At 45.4% G+C, this 15,526-nt stretch overlaps 1 protein-coding gene across 4 annotated transcripts in view; it reads right to left on the bottom strand.

Moving 5' to 3' along the window:
* BTBD10 (BTB domain containing 10) overlaps positions 1–15,526 on the bottom strand; it is a 56,047-nt gene that overhangs the window by 17,010 nt on the left and 23,511 nt on the right. For 2 of the 4 annotated variants that reach the window (XM_056527939.1, XM_056527938.1), the window contains one exon: positions 706–905. In XM_056527939.1, coding sequence (XP_056383914.1) covers positions 706–862 — 157 coding nt within the window. In that variant the 5' untranslated portion in view covers positions 863–905. Of the gene's footprint in view, positions 1–705; positions 906–7,379; positions 7,639–12,783; positions 12,855–15,526 lie in introns of those variants that run through there. The other 2 variants (XM_056527940.1, XM_056527937.1) reach the window with 2 other exon arrangements.

The raw sequence follows: 15,526 nt of genomic DNA, 5'->3' as shown, positions 1-15,526 counted from the left end.
TACTATATAGTTATGCAGCTGCTGCGGGGAGCACTATATAGTTATGCAGCTGCAGAGGGGAGCACTATATAGTTATGCAGCTGCAGAGGAGTGTACTATGTACTATGATGAGGTTCTGTGTTCTGCACTACTGTTCCTTAGATTCTGCATTAGTGTATTATAACAATGCAGTTACAGAGTGAGTGAGCACAATGGTCGGCACACACAAAAATAATAAAGGTTAGTGATGCACTGCGCTAAGAAGCCTTTAGTGCAGCACAAGGGATCTCACAATATGAGGATACAAATATATTCAAATATAATCAAATATAACCTACAGATGTATCAATGGAAAAAGTCACCAGACATTATTAATGTATTAATCGCTTCAGATACAGTATTGTTTCCCTATCAAGATGCCTCCAGCTGTTGCAAAACTACAAGTCCCAGCATGCCCGGACAGCCAAAGGCTGTCCGGGCATGCTGGGACTTGTAGTTTTTCAACAATGCCGGTTGGGAAACACTACTGTACAGGAAAACAGAAGGCACGAAATTTCCCCACAATCCACCCTATAGGCTGTTATTCACCATAATAAGATCCGGGCGGTGTGAAGGGTTCAGGCAGATAAATGAAGTGAAACAATGTATTCCAAGCCTTCTACCTTCTGCATCGCGTTACGATCAATGAAAATAAGAAAAAACGACAAACAAAACCCGCAGACCTACCGCTTTGATGCTGCCGAGTAGGGGAGGTAACGTTTCGGATGCAGGGGGTCAGCTGGCTCTCTCCTCCTCGCTCGTGGGACGAGTCTCGGGATCTGTCACTGGAACGACGTCTATCGCGGGAACGTTCGTGACCGCCGCTGGCACCATGGAGACTCATCTTTGTGTGGCCAGCGCCTGCTCTAGCTCCTCGAGACGGAGTGCTGGAAAAAAAGGAGAGCGCATGCGCGTATGTTAGAACGGCATAAAACACAAAAAAAAAGTCAGACAAGCCAGGACGCAAAAACGGAAAAGTCACCATCAATAGAGACAGAAAGAAGGAGAGGAGAGGAAATAATGCATTTAAAGGGGTACTCTGCCCCAAGACATCTTATCCCTTATCCAAAGGATAGGTGATAAGATGTCTGATCGCAGGGGTCCCACCACAATCTCGGCTGCGGCACCCCAAACATCCGGTGCCGGATGACTGGCGATGCAGAGGCTCGTGACATCATGGTCACGTCACCCCCCCCCCCCCCCCCCCCTCCCATAGACTTGCATTGAGGGGACGCGGCCGTGACATCACGAGCCTCCGGCGCTGCACATGACGCTCTAAACGAATGCCGGGTGCAGCAGGGAGATCGCGGGGGTCCCCATCTTAGATGTCCAGAGGAGGGGTACGCCTTTAAAGAAATGAACAGCTCAATCAACAGTGTTTCCCCAACCAGGGTGCCTCCAGCTGTTGTAAAACTACAACTCCCAGCATGCCCGGACAGCCAAAGGCTGTCCGGGCATGCTGGGAGTTGTAGTTTTGCAACAGCTGGAGGCACCCTGGTTGGCAAACACTGATCTATGCGTACGATGGCCTCTTGACTCTCAGGTGACTCTGGATGTCAGAGGAGAGGAAGGTCGGGCAAGTGCCCCCCTGCATGCTGGGAGTTGTAGTTACGCAACAGCTGGAGGCACCCCTGGTTGGGAAACACTGATCTATGCGTACGATGGCCTCTTGACTCAGTTGACTCTGGATGACAGAGGAGAGAAGGTCGGGCAAGTGCCCCCCTGCACGCTGGGAGTTGTAGTTACGCAACAGCTGGAGGCACCCCTGGTTGGGAAACCCTGATCTATGCGTACAATGGCCTCTTGACTCTCAGTTGACTCTGGATGTCAGAGGAGAGAAGGTCGGGCAAGTGCCCCCCTGCATGCTGGGAGTTGTAGTTTCGCAACAGCTGGAGGGACTCTAGAAGGAGAAACATTTCTCCCCAATTGTGGTGGTAAATTTTAAATTCCCATCCAATCAACACCTTGTCCCGACGCATTTCTCCCTCTAAGAATGGCGGAAGTTCATCAGGGGGCATAAGACTGAAGCATACAAAACCCATGCATGATGGGGAGTTGCAGCTTTGCAACAGCTGGAGGCACGCTGGTTGGGAAACACTGGCCTAGAAGGTACAATAGACGCAGCTTGAATACATATTTCTATTTGCTAAGCTGCTGATATTTACCAAATCTATTACACGTAACGTCTGGTAGGTGAACAGAGGCGACAAATGCAAAGAATACGTCAGCATTCACACTGACCAGCATCATGGTCCTTGAAATGGACTACTACCGCCATGATGTTGAGGGTTGCAGTGACGCACGAGCGCTCCGAGGAGCAGCAGATGGTTTACAGTAGTTCAAGGCTCTATGCAGAGATTACGCAGATCAGGTGAGCAGTGACCCTGACTTTTCGGCACCGATACCCGATGCGACAGACCCTGAAGAGTTAAAACATTTAAAATAAACTTGTAACAGAAAGATCTACAGATTTGTAAATTACTTCTATTAAAAAAAAAAAAAATCTTAATCCTTCCAGTACTTAGCTGCTGCTGTATGCTCCACAAGAAGTTGTGTAGGTTTTTTCCAGTCTGACCACAGTGCTCTCTGCTGCCACCTCTGTCCATGTCAGGAACTGTCCAGAGTAGGAGCAAATCCCCATAGCAAACCTCTCCTGCTCTGGACAGTTCCTGACATGGACAGAGGTGTCAGCAGAGAGCACTGTGGGCAGACTGGAAAGAACTACACAACTTCCTGTGAAGCATACAGCAGCTAAGTACTGGAAGGATTAAGATTTTTTAATAGAAGTAATTTACAAATCAGTATAACTTTCTGGCACCAGTTGATTTGAATTTATTTTTAACCCTTTCAACGGGGTAATCCCAAAGCTTGTACTGGAAAGAACTACACAACTTCCTGTGGAGCATATACAGCAGCTGATAAGTACTGGAAGGATTAAGATTTTTTTTTTATAGAAGTAATTTACAAATCTGTATAACTTTCTGGCACCAGTTGATTTTTATTTTATTTTTTAACCCTTTCAATGGGGTAATCCCAAGGTTGTACCTTATTACCCATCCACCGAACAGGGGCGCTATTACACGTGGCAATAACTGGCTGGGTTCACACATTGGTTCCAAAACTTGCCGGCAAATTGCTGCATGCATTTTTTGCCGCCAAATGGCCGAAACTGCTGTAAAAAATTATGCGTATTTTGCCCGACTTGCATAATTGCAGTAAATAGCATCTTTTTAGCGCGATTTCAGTCACTTTTCGTAAAGCGCGGCAAAACGGCAAGGGGTAATTAGTTTCGGTACGGCTCAATAACCACAACGTATGAACACCGTCTCATGGGTCCAGCGATCGGCCAATGCTTGTTCGTCAGCGGAGAGAAGGGTTTCGCCCTTTTGAATACTCATTTTGCGGCCTACACATCGCCCTCTGTAATAGGGGACGCGCAGATGACGAATGATTGAAGCAAAAGGCCGCAAGACCGATCCAGCGATCACCCTGCCCGCACGATGACCGAGCCCTGTGACAGGATTATTAAGCAATCGCTGATTTACCTGATCGGTCCTTAGTATCTGATCCGGTGTTTCACAATCAAGGTGCCTCCAGCTGTTGCAGAACTACAACTCCCAGCATGCCCGGACAGCCAACGGCTGTCCGGGCATGCTGGGAGTTGTAGTTTTGCAACAGCTGCGGGCACACTGGTTGGGAAACACTGCTTTAGATTCTGCAGTGTGACTTTGTCCTAGGCCTGGCCGGAAGCCCAATAAGGTCCTAGTATGAAGCTATAAGGCTCCGGTACAAAGTCTTTGGCTGTCCAGGCATGCTGGGAGTTGTAGTTTTGCAACAGCTGGAGGCGCACAGCTTGGGAAACACTACTTTAGATTCTGCAGTTTGACTTTGTCCCAGGCCTGGTCGAAAGCCCAATAAAAGGTCCTAGGATGAAAGTTATGGGGCTCCTGTACAAAGCCATCGGCTGTCCAGGCATGCTGGGAGTTGTAGTTTTGCAACAGCTGGAGGCACACTGCTTGGGAAACACTGATCTGATCAGTGGGGGGAGTCTGACCGGATCACAAGGACAGGGATACCTTCTCGTTGACAATACATTTACTTATAGACCTGATGGGATCAGTAAACACTGTATACTCTCCTATCTGCCTCAGTGGAGTCCGCATGCTCGTTCGTCTGTCACATGACAGGACAAGAGACCCCAAATGTCACGTGATCCCGGCGGCCAAATCCCCACCAGATACTTCTCCCTATTAATGGGTTACAATGTAGGGATAGACAAGTGCACCCAAATTTTTTTTCAAAGATATATATGATTATATATATATATATATATATATATATATATATATTCTCTTTAATTTAATTATAATATATATATTTTTATTTTATTTTATTATTTATTTTTTATATATATATATATATATATATATATATATATATATATATATATTACACACATACGCATATATATATATATTTTTTTTTATTAATTTTTTTAATATATTTTCCCCCCTCCTCCTCCTTTTCGGGGTGGGTGGGTGGACAGATTTCCCTATTTTCTGGCACAGAACAAAGTGATCAGCAGGAAAATAAATAAAAAGAAGAAAAGAGGCTGAAAGACAGCACCATATGAGAGGAGGCCGGACAGACGTCTGCTCTGTGCTTTATGTAAAGTAGATTAAGAAGAGCGCAGCCCTGATACGAGAGCAGACACAAAGGAGAACAATGGAGATAAGAGAGAACGGGGACTTATTACAGGACCGTGAGAAGCGGGGACCTCCTATAACGACAGCACAGAGTCCCAGGACAGGGCACAAAAATCACCCAAAAAGAGTCTACAGTCAGGGCAACGAGAGCTTCTTTACAAATGTGCGACAACCGCTAACAGTGTTTTCCAACCAATGTGCCTCCAGTTAGTGCAGAACTACAACTCCCAGCATTCCTGGACGGCCATACAGCATTGCCTTAAAGCATTGTTTTCCCACCAGTGTGCCTCCAGCTGTTGCAAAACTACAACTCCCAGCATTCCTGGACGGCCACACAGCATTGCCTTAAAGCATTGTTTTCCCACCAGTGTGCCTCCAGCTGTTTCAAAACTACAACTCCCAGCATTCCTGGACGGCCACACAGCATTGCCTTAAAGCATTGTTTTCCCACCAGTGTGCCTCCAGCTGTTTCAAAACTACAACTCCCAGCATTCCTGGACGGCCACACAGCATTGCCTTAAAGCATTGTTTTCCCACCAGTGTGCCTCCAGCTGTTGCAAATCTACAATTCCCAGCATGCCCGGACAGCCTTCGGCTGTCCGGGCATGCTGGGAGTTGTAGTTTTTCCACAGCTGGAGGCACACCGCTTGGGAAACAATGGTCTAATGCAGTGTTTCCCAAACTAAGAGCCTCCAGGCTCCTCCGAAGGCTGTCCAGGCATGCTGGGAATAGTAGTTTTGCAACAGCTGGAGGCACACTGGTGGGAAAACAATGCTTTAAGGCAATGCTGTATGGCCATCCAGGAATGCTGGGAGTTGTAGTTTTAAGGCAGCGGGGGGCACACTGATTAGGGAAACAATGCTCTAAAGTAAGGAACTTAAAGGGGTACTCCGGTGGAAAACTTTATTAAAAATGTTATGAACTGGTGCCAGAAAGTTAAACAGATTTGTAAATTACTTCTATTAAAAATCTTCATCCTTTCAGTACTTCTTAGCAGCTGTACGCTACAGAGGAAATTCTTTTCTTTTTGGATTTCTTTTTTGTCTTGACAACAGTGCTCTCTGCTGACACCTGATGCCCACATCAGGAACTGTCCAGAGCAGGAGAACCTATGCTGCTACAGACAGAGGTTTCAGCAGAGAGCACTGTGGAAAAGATAAAAAAAAAAAAGAAATTCAAGAAGAAAAGAATTTCCTCTGTAGCATACAGCTGCTTATAAGTACTGAAAGGATTAAGATTTTTAATTGAAGTAATTTACAAATCTGTTAAACTGTCTGGCACCAGTTCATTAAATAAAAAACCTTTAAGCCAAAGGCTGTCTTTGAATGTTGGAATTTGTAGTTTTACAACAGCTGGAGGCACACTGGGGGAAACCATGCCAAAGGCTGTCCGGGCATGCTGGGAGTTGTAGTTTCGCAACAGCCGGAGGCACGCTAATATAGGTTATTATTAACACTTTAACCTGGCAATAAGTCACAAAACATAATTCAAAAATGCATCATAATACCCAGACTACATGCAAGGGTCAGTCAGTCACCATCAGTACTGAGCATTCACCTACTATAAAAATGCCTTTAGCAAATAAAATAAAAAAATGAATATATAAACCAAATAATAAATTAAAAATTTACAAAATAAATGAATAAAATTTTTTTTTTTAAATAAATGTAAATATATAATATACACACACACACAAACATACATACATAAATATATACACATATAAATATATATACACGCACATATACACACAAAATATAAAAAAAAATGTATAATATCAATAGATAAAGAAAATAAATCTATAACAAAAAAGTATAACAAATATATAGGCGAATAAAAACTAAAATAAAATATCTAAAGAAAAAAAAATTATCATATCAATATATAAACAATAAAAAAAAATGTATAATATATATGCGCAAAAACAAAAAATATCTAAATAAAAAAAACAATGTATAATATCAATATATATATATACACAAAAATATATAGAAAATAAAATTGTGCATGCAAATAAAAAACTGAAGAAATCTAAAAAAAAAATTATATCAATATATAAAATATATAAAACAAAAAAAAATATATATATATATAGATATATAGATATCTATACATACACACACACACATACATATATATATATATATATATACACACACACACACACACACACATATATACACACACATATTATGCAAAAAAATCTAAATAAAATATAAACAATGTATAATATCAATATATAAAACAAAAAATAATATATAAATATATATATATATATATATATATATAGATTATATAGATATATAGATATAGATATATATATCTCTATACATACACACACACACACATATATTATGCAAAAAAATCTAAATAAAAAATAAACAATGGATAATTTCAATATATAAACAAAAAAAATTGTATAATATAAAATTATATATGCAAATAAATTAAAAACTATAAATAAAAATACCTAAAATAAAAAAAAATTGTATAATATCAATAAATAAAAATAAATAAATAGCACCACAGCAGGGACTGCAGGCTAAAAAGTGACAAACTGAACAAAGAAGGGAGCACTAGATGATAAAAGAAGAGGCAGCCTATAATCTCGGGCACCAGAAGCGGCGACTCTTCCCGACCAGGACACATACGCACCTTACACCCAGACCACTCATGCACGGGAGAATCTTGGCTACAAGAGCACAAAGGAATCGAGTGGCAAGGAACAATGAGTGTCCACAAGCCGGGTCAGCATCCCTGAGCATTCCCTGGAAACTTCAGCATATTGCCTCTCCTTACTGCGGCGCCCGGATCTTCCGTATTCGCCTTCCTTTACCCCCCTCAGCTGTTCAGTCGCCGCCGCCTCTCCAGATATTAATACAAATCATTTTCACACAATCGGTGATTCAGCCTGGCGTAGTGATCGGGGCTGACGTCTCCACCACCACCACCCCATTACGGCTGCTTTTTACCAGCCGGCTGCTATTGGATGTCCCATGGTGACAGGCAGAATACGGACAGGAAGGAGGGGAGGGGGGGGGGGGCGGAGGAGATTTCTGAAGCTGTTTCCAGCCTAACAGGATTTTCTAGTAGAACTCGTCGGATCTGCCGCAAATTACTCGAAAGAATGACTGAAAGCTCCGTCACTCGCAGAACGGCTCCAGTTCATTGACAGAAGCGGAGAGAATCGCAGGGCCGTCGTAGCGCCATATTTTGGCATGGAATGTGTTACAAGACCTAACACAAAACATGGCACTACACCGTGACCCCCCCCCCCCCCCAGCCTGTGGCACTACAACTTCCAGCATGTCTGGAATACAACTAACTGCAAGGATGAGAAAGGAAATGGGAATACAACGTATAGTCTACAAGAGCAGACTATAATAAAACTAAAAATAAATACAATAAAATTGAGAAGCTACATATATTCTGCAGGGGGGCACTTGCCCGACCTTCTCTCCTCTGACATCCAGAGTCAACTGAGAGTCAAAAGGCCATCGTACATATAGATCAGCGTTTCCCAACCAGGGTGCCTCAAGCTGTTGCAAAACTACAACTCCCATCCCCACATACACTCGTACATGTATTCTGCAGGGGGGCACTTGCCCGACCTTCTCTCCTCTGACATCCAGAGTCAACTGAGAGTCAAGAGGCCATCGTACATATAGATCAGCGTTTCCCAACCAGTGTGCCTTCAGCTGTTGCAAAACTACAACTCCCAGCATGCCCGGACAGCCTTCGGCTGTCCGGGCATGCTGGAAGTTGTAGTTTTGCAACAGCTGGAGGCACACTGGTTGGGAAACACCGCTCTAGAGGCTGTTTATAGGTGAGATTATTATAATGTATCCAGTCCGGCAAATGGTTGTGAGCCTGGACTAAAGAGATACATTTTGTAGAAAAGTATCAGGACAAGACTCCCGGATGAATACAGAGAATGCTACAGTGTGAGATAAAGCAGTAAACTAGGGGTGTGCTCACCCGGATAGGGCTGTGACCCCCCCCCCCCAAACCTGTGGCACTACAACTTCCAGCATGTCTGGAATACAACTAACTGCAGGGATGAGAAAGAAAAATCAGAATACAACGTATAGTCTGCAAGGGCTGGAGAACGCGTAGGGGGCCAAGGCATGATGGGAGTTGTAGTATTCCAAAAAGAAGGAAAGTCTGGTGCTATAAGGGCATGCTGGGTGTTGTAGTTGTGCGACGGGTGAAAAGACTGCTGCTGTTCGGGCATGCTGTGCAAAGGCTGATGAGCCTGTTGCTGTAAGGGCATGCTGGGTGTTGTAGTTTTGCAAGGGCTAAGGAGCCAGTGGCTGTAATCGCATGATGAGTGTAGTAGTTCTACAAGAGTCAAAGAGCCAGTGGCTGTAAGGGCATGATGAGTGTAGTAGTTTTAGGATGACTGGAAAGCTTGGAGCTGTAAGGGTATGCTGGGCGTTGTAGTTGTGCAACAGCTGGATGAAAGGCTTTTCTCACACTGCTGTTGCGACCCGTCAAGAATGGCCGTCAAATCTTTATTTATTTTTTAGTTTGACAGGGCGCAACCGGCAACAGCGGTTCCTGATGGACCCCAATATAGTCAATGGGGTCCATCGGGCACCACTGTTAGGCTGCATTCACACCTCATTTTCAGCCTATCCAGCTGGGGGAGAGGAAAGCCGTACGCTCCGGTACCCCAGCCGGACCGGCGCTGAAATCCATTTACTTTAATGAGCCGACTGGAATGAAACAGCGACTCCGGTTGGCTCATTTTTGTACTGTATCCGGTTTTGTGACCGAAACTAAAACTGTAGTATACCGGTCATGCTGGGAGTTTTAATTGTGCAACAGCTGGAGGCACCCTGGTTGGGAAACCCTGCTCTGTGTGTGCGATGGCCTATTGATTGTTAAATGGGCATTATCATAAACACAAATTTTTGCTATTGCACTTTATGGGGAAAAAAAAAATCTTTCTAATGTACTTTATTTTTTAAACAATGCTTTCTATGTATTATTTGTGTTAAAAAAATAAAATAAAAAAAAACTGCCACTAGGTGTCTCCCTACTTGTCCAGAGCACATTCTCTCTCTCCACCCCCACCCCCCAATCTCTTGCACAGACTTTGGACTCTTGCTGGCCTGGCAGAAGTCCAAAGTCAGGAAATGCTGAGGGGGATGTGTGTAGCCTTAACCAATCATAGCTCATCTCACACTGAACTGCTCTGGGTTGTGTGTAGCAGAGTGAGGGAGGAAGTTCTCCCCTGTACGGCTTCAGATGATGTCACGCCTGCTGGGGAACATCACTTCCCAGTCTGTGAATCTGAGATTGAGCAGAAAATATAGAGAAATATCAAGGTAGAAGACTAAAGAATAATAAAATTAAAAGGCAGAGGGTGGTTTATCATGAGGAACTCTGAGGAAATGTCAGAGGAGAGAAGAGTTGGGCAAGTGTCCTCCTGCAGAATACATGTACTAGTGTATGGGTAGATGAGGAGGGGATGCTGGGGGTTGTAGTTTTGTAATAGCTGGAGGTGCACTGGTTGGGAAAACACTGATCTATATGTATGATGACCTCTCAACTCTATTGATTCTGTGACATCAGAGGAGAAAAGGGTCAAGCAAGTGTCCTCCTGCAGACTACATGTACTAGTGTATCTGGGGATGGGCAGAGCATGCTGGGAGATGTAGTTTTGCAACAGCTGGAGGTGCACTGGTTAGGAAACACCGATTTATGTGTACAATGGCCTCTTTGCTGACTCTGGATGTCAGAGGAGAGAAAGTCATGCAAGTGTCCCCCTGCAGAATACATGTACTCGTTTGTGTGGGAATGGTGAGTGCATGCTGGGAGTTGTAGTTGTGCAACAGGCACCCTGGTTGGAAACACTGTACTAGAGCAAAGTATCATCAGCAGGTACACACACACACCGCAAACTATTAACACTGATCCAAGTCCGGCCACAGAGCTGTTAACTACAACCTCCCCGACATGATGGATGAGCGTGTAGAATACTTGTGGCGGCGCCTGCTCCATTTACACTCCCAATGACAAAGCAGTATGTGCATAGGGTTAAATTCACATAATATGGACTCATGCACATTTGTATCGGTATTATGGTCACAAGGTCTGGACTTGCTTGGTGTTGTAGTTTTGCAACAGCTGGAGGCCCACCGGTTGAAAGACATTGTACTAATCCGAAAACTGCCTTTGTGTACATTCCCACACGGCGAATGCCCTGAGGACTGGACGCTGCATTCAGCTATTTACAGTGATTTTACAGTAGAGTTGAGCGAACGAACAGTAAATTGGCTCGTAGGGAACCTCGCAGCTCGGCTGTTGATTACTTTAGTCTACATAAATTAGTTCAGCTTTCCAAGGGCTCCAGTTGACTGGAAAAGGTGGAAACAGACTTAGACCCCTGGCAAAAAGGGATAAGAGGGGGGGGGGGGGAGAAAGATAATGGCCCAAGGGGATTAATATGGAGGGGGGGGGGGGTAATCATTATCCCCCCCTCCATCTTATTCCCCTTGTGCCCTTATTCCCCCTCCGCTACCCCTGGGCCAATATATGAGATGCATTCAATACCTCCCCCCATACTGCGGTGTTACACTTTATGTTTACCAGGCCTGTGTCTATCCCGTTTTTGGGGGTAATGAAAGAAGCCTGCAAATATTAGGCATTAGGTTTCCTGACCGGATCTAAAACCGTAGCATACTACGGTTTTAGGTCCGGTCACAAAACCGGATACGGGTCAAAAATGAGCCGACCGGAGTCACCGTTTGACTCCGGTCGGCTCATTAAAGTAAATGGATTTAAGCGCTGGTCCGGCTGGGGTACGGGAGAGCTCGGTTTGCCCCTCCCCCAGCCGGATCCGGCACCCGTAATGTATAAACGAGGTGTGAATGCCGCCTTAGTTGGTTGGAAAATGCTGCTCTAGCTATTGCAATCCTATCAATGTACCTCCATCCAACTACAACACTCAGCATGCTCTCCAGGTGTTGGAAGAACTACAATTCCTATAATGCCCTGAAAGCCTGACAGCAGCGCTTCCCAACCAGGGTGCCTCCAGCTGTTGCAAATCTATAACACCGCTGGGTGTTGTAGTTTTGCAACAACTGGAGACAAACCGGGTACGGACCAAGTGCTGGCAGGTTCTCAGTGAATCCTGATCCCGTATGACGCACAATAACATGAGATCATAGTAAACAGATCCCGGCCTGAACACCTAAATCCTATACACCAGTGAGGTCAAAGGGCACCACGACCTCTGGAAACGGACATTACAGGCCTTAGTGTATAATTTAATGTACAGACCTACACGTCCAGACTCTTAAGTTACCGCTCACCACATGGTAAAAACTTTATGCTGGGAGTAATCATAGACGCGGGTGATATTTGGCCTCGTGAGTCACGTTTCCTGCCGCATTCTTCGCTGTGTTATAGGTAATAACGTATGATGGCCTCATGCTGTGCCGAGCCATTAGTGACATGCCGATATAACGTCACCGCAACACTATGTATATACACCCGCATAAAGGCTTCAGAAATATATATTTTTTTAATTAATTTTTTTAAAATAAAATAATAATATAAATATTATATATATATATATATTATATATATATATATATATATATATATATATATTTATATATATATATATATTTATATATATATATATATATATATATATATATATATATACACACACACACACACACACACACTATGTATTAATTATAAAATTTCTTCTTAAACAGTCTGGAGCAGCAGTGGTTAATCTACCAAACCAGGGGGTCCTGGGCGAGGCACTGACTTCACCCAAGGGCCACATGTTAGACAGAGTCCAATGCATGTGTGCAGACCATGGTCTATCCATAAAAGGGACCAAAGGGCCATAGCAGTGTTTCCCAAACAGGGTGCCTCCAGCTGTTGCTAAACCACAACTCCCAGCATGCCCGGACAGCCTTTTGACGGATATAAATGGTAGGAGCTACAGACCGTGTCAGATAGGTGACAGAACAAACATACCTTTGTTAGTATTGAGGGATTTATCTCAATTTAAAACATTGATTTTTCTCACCAGGCTCAAGTGTCAAGGAGGCGGGGCCGAGCAACAGAATTGCACCACATTTGGAGACAGGGAAGAGCGCTCTGTACATCACTCAAACAGAACCGGGGGTTAAAAGTATGCTATGGTGATGCATTTAAAGGAGAACTCCAGAATATAAAAATTGTCCCCCGTACTGCCAGCAGTAAAGAAAATAAAGCTGTACATACCTTCCTCCGCTCCCCCGGGGCCTCCGGTAACCGGCTCCGGTCTCCACCGCGATCCTCTTCCTGGTTGCCGGTGGTCGGATGAATCATACTGCACTCAGCCAATCACCAGCCGCAGTGAAGTCCGACTCGGCCGGCGATATGCTGAGCGGCAGTGTGATGTTTTCGGCGGTGGCAGCAGGTACCGGTGCAGTGAAGAATTTTGTGTCCTGAAGCGTTCTCACACTGCCGCTCAGCCTATTGCCGCCCGAGTCGGGACTTCGCTGCTGCTGGTGATTGGCTGAGCGCAGAAAGATTCATCCGACCACCGGCAACCAGGAAGAGGATCGCGGCGGAGACCGGAGCCGGTTACCGGAGGCCCCGCGGGAGCGGAGGAAGGTATGTACAGCTTTATTTTTTTACTGCCGGCAAGTTTTTTTTAACAAGTTTTCTGCTCTGAAGCCTTTATCTGTAATTTACAGTTCTCCCAGAGGTGGTGGGCAGAAGTTTCTCCTTCCCCCTCCATAGACTTGTATTTCTTGTCTTGAGCTCTCGTCTCCTCCCTCCATAGACTTGTATTGAGCTCTCGTCTCCTCCCTCCATAGACTTGTATTGAGCTCTCGTCTCCCCCCTCCATAGACTTGTATTGAGCTCTCGTCTCCCCCTCCATAGACTTGTATTGAGCTCTCGTCTCCTCCCTCCATAGACTTGTATTGAGCTCTCGTCTCCCCCTCCATAGACTTGTATTGAGCTCTCGTCTCCTCCCTCCATAGACTTGTTTTGAGCTCTCGTCTCCCCCTCCATAGACTTGTATTGAGCTCTCGTCTCCCCCTCCATAGACTTGTATTGAGCTCTCGTCTCCCCCTCCATAGACTTGTCTTGAGCTCTCGTCTCCCCCTCCATAGACTTGTATTGAGCTCTCGTCTCCCCCTCCATAGACTTGTATTGAGCTCTCGTCTCCCCCTCCATAGACTTGTATTGAGCTCTCGTCTCCCCCCTCCATAGACTTGTATTGAGCTCTCGTCTCCCCCTCCATAGACTTGTATTGAGCTCTCGTCTCCCCCCTCCATAGACTTGTTTTGAGCTCTCGTCTCCCCCTCCATAGACTTGTATTGAGCTCTCGTCTCCTCCCTCCATAGACTTGTATTGAGCTCTCGTCTCCCCCCTCCATAGACTTGTCTTGAGCTCTCGTCTCCCCCCTCCATAGACTTGTATTGAGCTCTCGTCTCCCCCCTCCATAGACTTGTATTGAGCTCTCGTCTCCCCCTCCATAGACTTGTATTGAGCTCTCGTCTCCCCCCTCCATAGACTTGTATTGAGCTCTCGTCTCCTCCCTCCATAGACTTGTATTGAGCTCTCGTCTCCCCCTCCATAGACTTGTATTGAGCTCTCGTCTCCTCCCTCCATAGACTTGTATTGAGCTCTCGTCTCCTCCCTCCATAGACTTGTATTGAGCTCTCGTCTCCCCCCTCCATAGACTTGTATTGAGCTCTCGTCTCCCCCCTCCATAGACTTGTATTGAGCTCTCGTCTCCCCCTCCATAGACTTGTATTGAGCTCTCGTCTCCTCCCTCCATAGACTTGTATTGAGCTCTCATCTCCCCCTCCATAGACTTGTATTGAGCTCTCGTCTCCCCCTCCATAGACTTGTATTGAGCTCTCGTCTCCCCCTCCATAGACTTGTATTGAGCTCTCGTCTCCCCCCTCCATAGACTTGTATTGAGCTCTCGTCTCCTCCCTCCATAGACTTGTATTGAGCTCTCGTCTCCTCCCTCCATAGACTTGTATTGAGCTCCCGTCTCCTCCCTCCATAGACTTGTATTGAGCTCTCGTCTCCTCCCTCCATAGACTTGTATTGAGCTCTCGTCTCCTCCCTCCATAGACTTGTATTGAGCTCTCGTCTCCTCCCTCCATAGACTTGTATTGAGCTCTCGTCTCCCCCTCCATAGACTTGTATTGAGCTCTCGTCTCCCCCTCCATAGACTTGTATTGAGCTCTCGTCTCCTCCCTCCATAGACTTGTATTGAGCTCTCATCTCCCCCTCCATAGACTTGTATTGAGCTCTCGTCTCCCCCTCCATAGACTTGTATTGAGCTCTCGTCTCCCCCTCCATAGACTTGTATAGAGCTCTCGTCTCCCCCCTCCATAGACTTGTATTGAGCTCTCGTCTCCTCCCTCCATAGACTTGTATTGAGCTCTCGTCTCCTCCCTCCATAGACTTGTATTGAGCTCTCGTCTCCTCCCTCCATAGATTTGTATTGAGCTCTCGTCTCCCCCTCCATAGACTTGTATTGAGCTCTCGTCTCCCCCTCCATAGACTTGTATTGAGCTCTCGTCTCCCCCTCCATAGACTTGTATTGAGCTCTCGTCTCCCCCCTCCATAGACTTGTTTTGAGCTCTCGTCTCCTCCCTCCATAGACTTGTATTGAGCTCTCGTCTCCCCCTCCATAGACTTGTATTGAGCTCTCGTCTCCTCCCTCCATAGACTTGTATTGAGCTCTCGTCTCCCCCTCCATAGACTTGTATTGAGCTCTCGTCTCCCCCCTCCATAGACTTGTTTTGAGCTCTCGT

The sequence above is a fragment of the Hyla sarda genome, chromosome 6 (assembly GCF_029499605.1).
Source record: "Hyla sarda isolate aHylSar1 chromosome 6, aHylSar1.hap1, whole genome shotgun sequence".
NCBI lineage: Eukaryota > Metazoa > Chordata > Amphibia > Anura > Hylidae > Hyla > Hyla sarda.
Note: the sequence above shows the minus strand (reverse complement) of the source record. Positions and strands in the feature narration are given on the sequence as shown.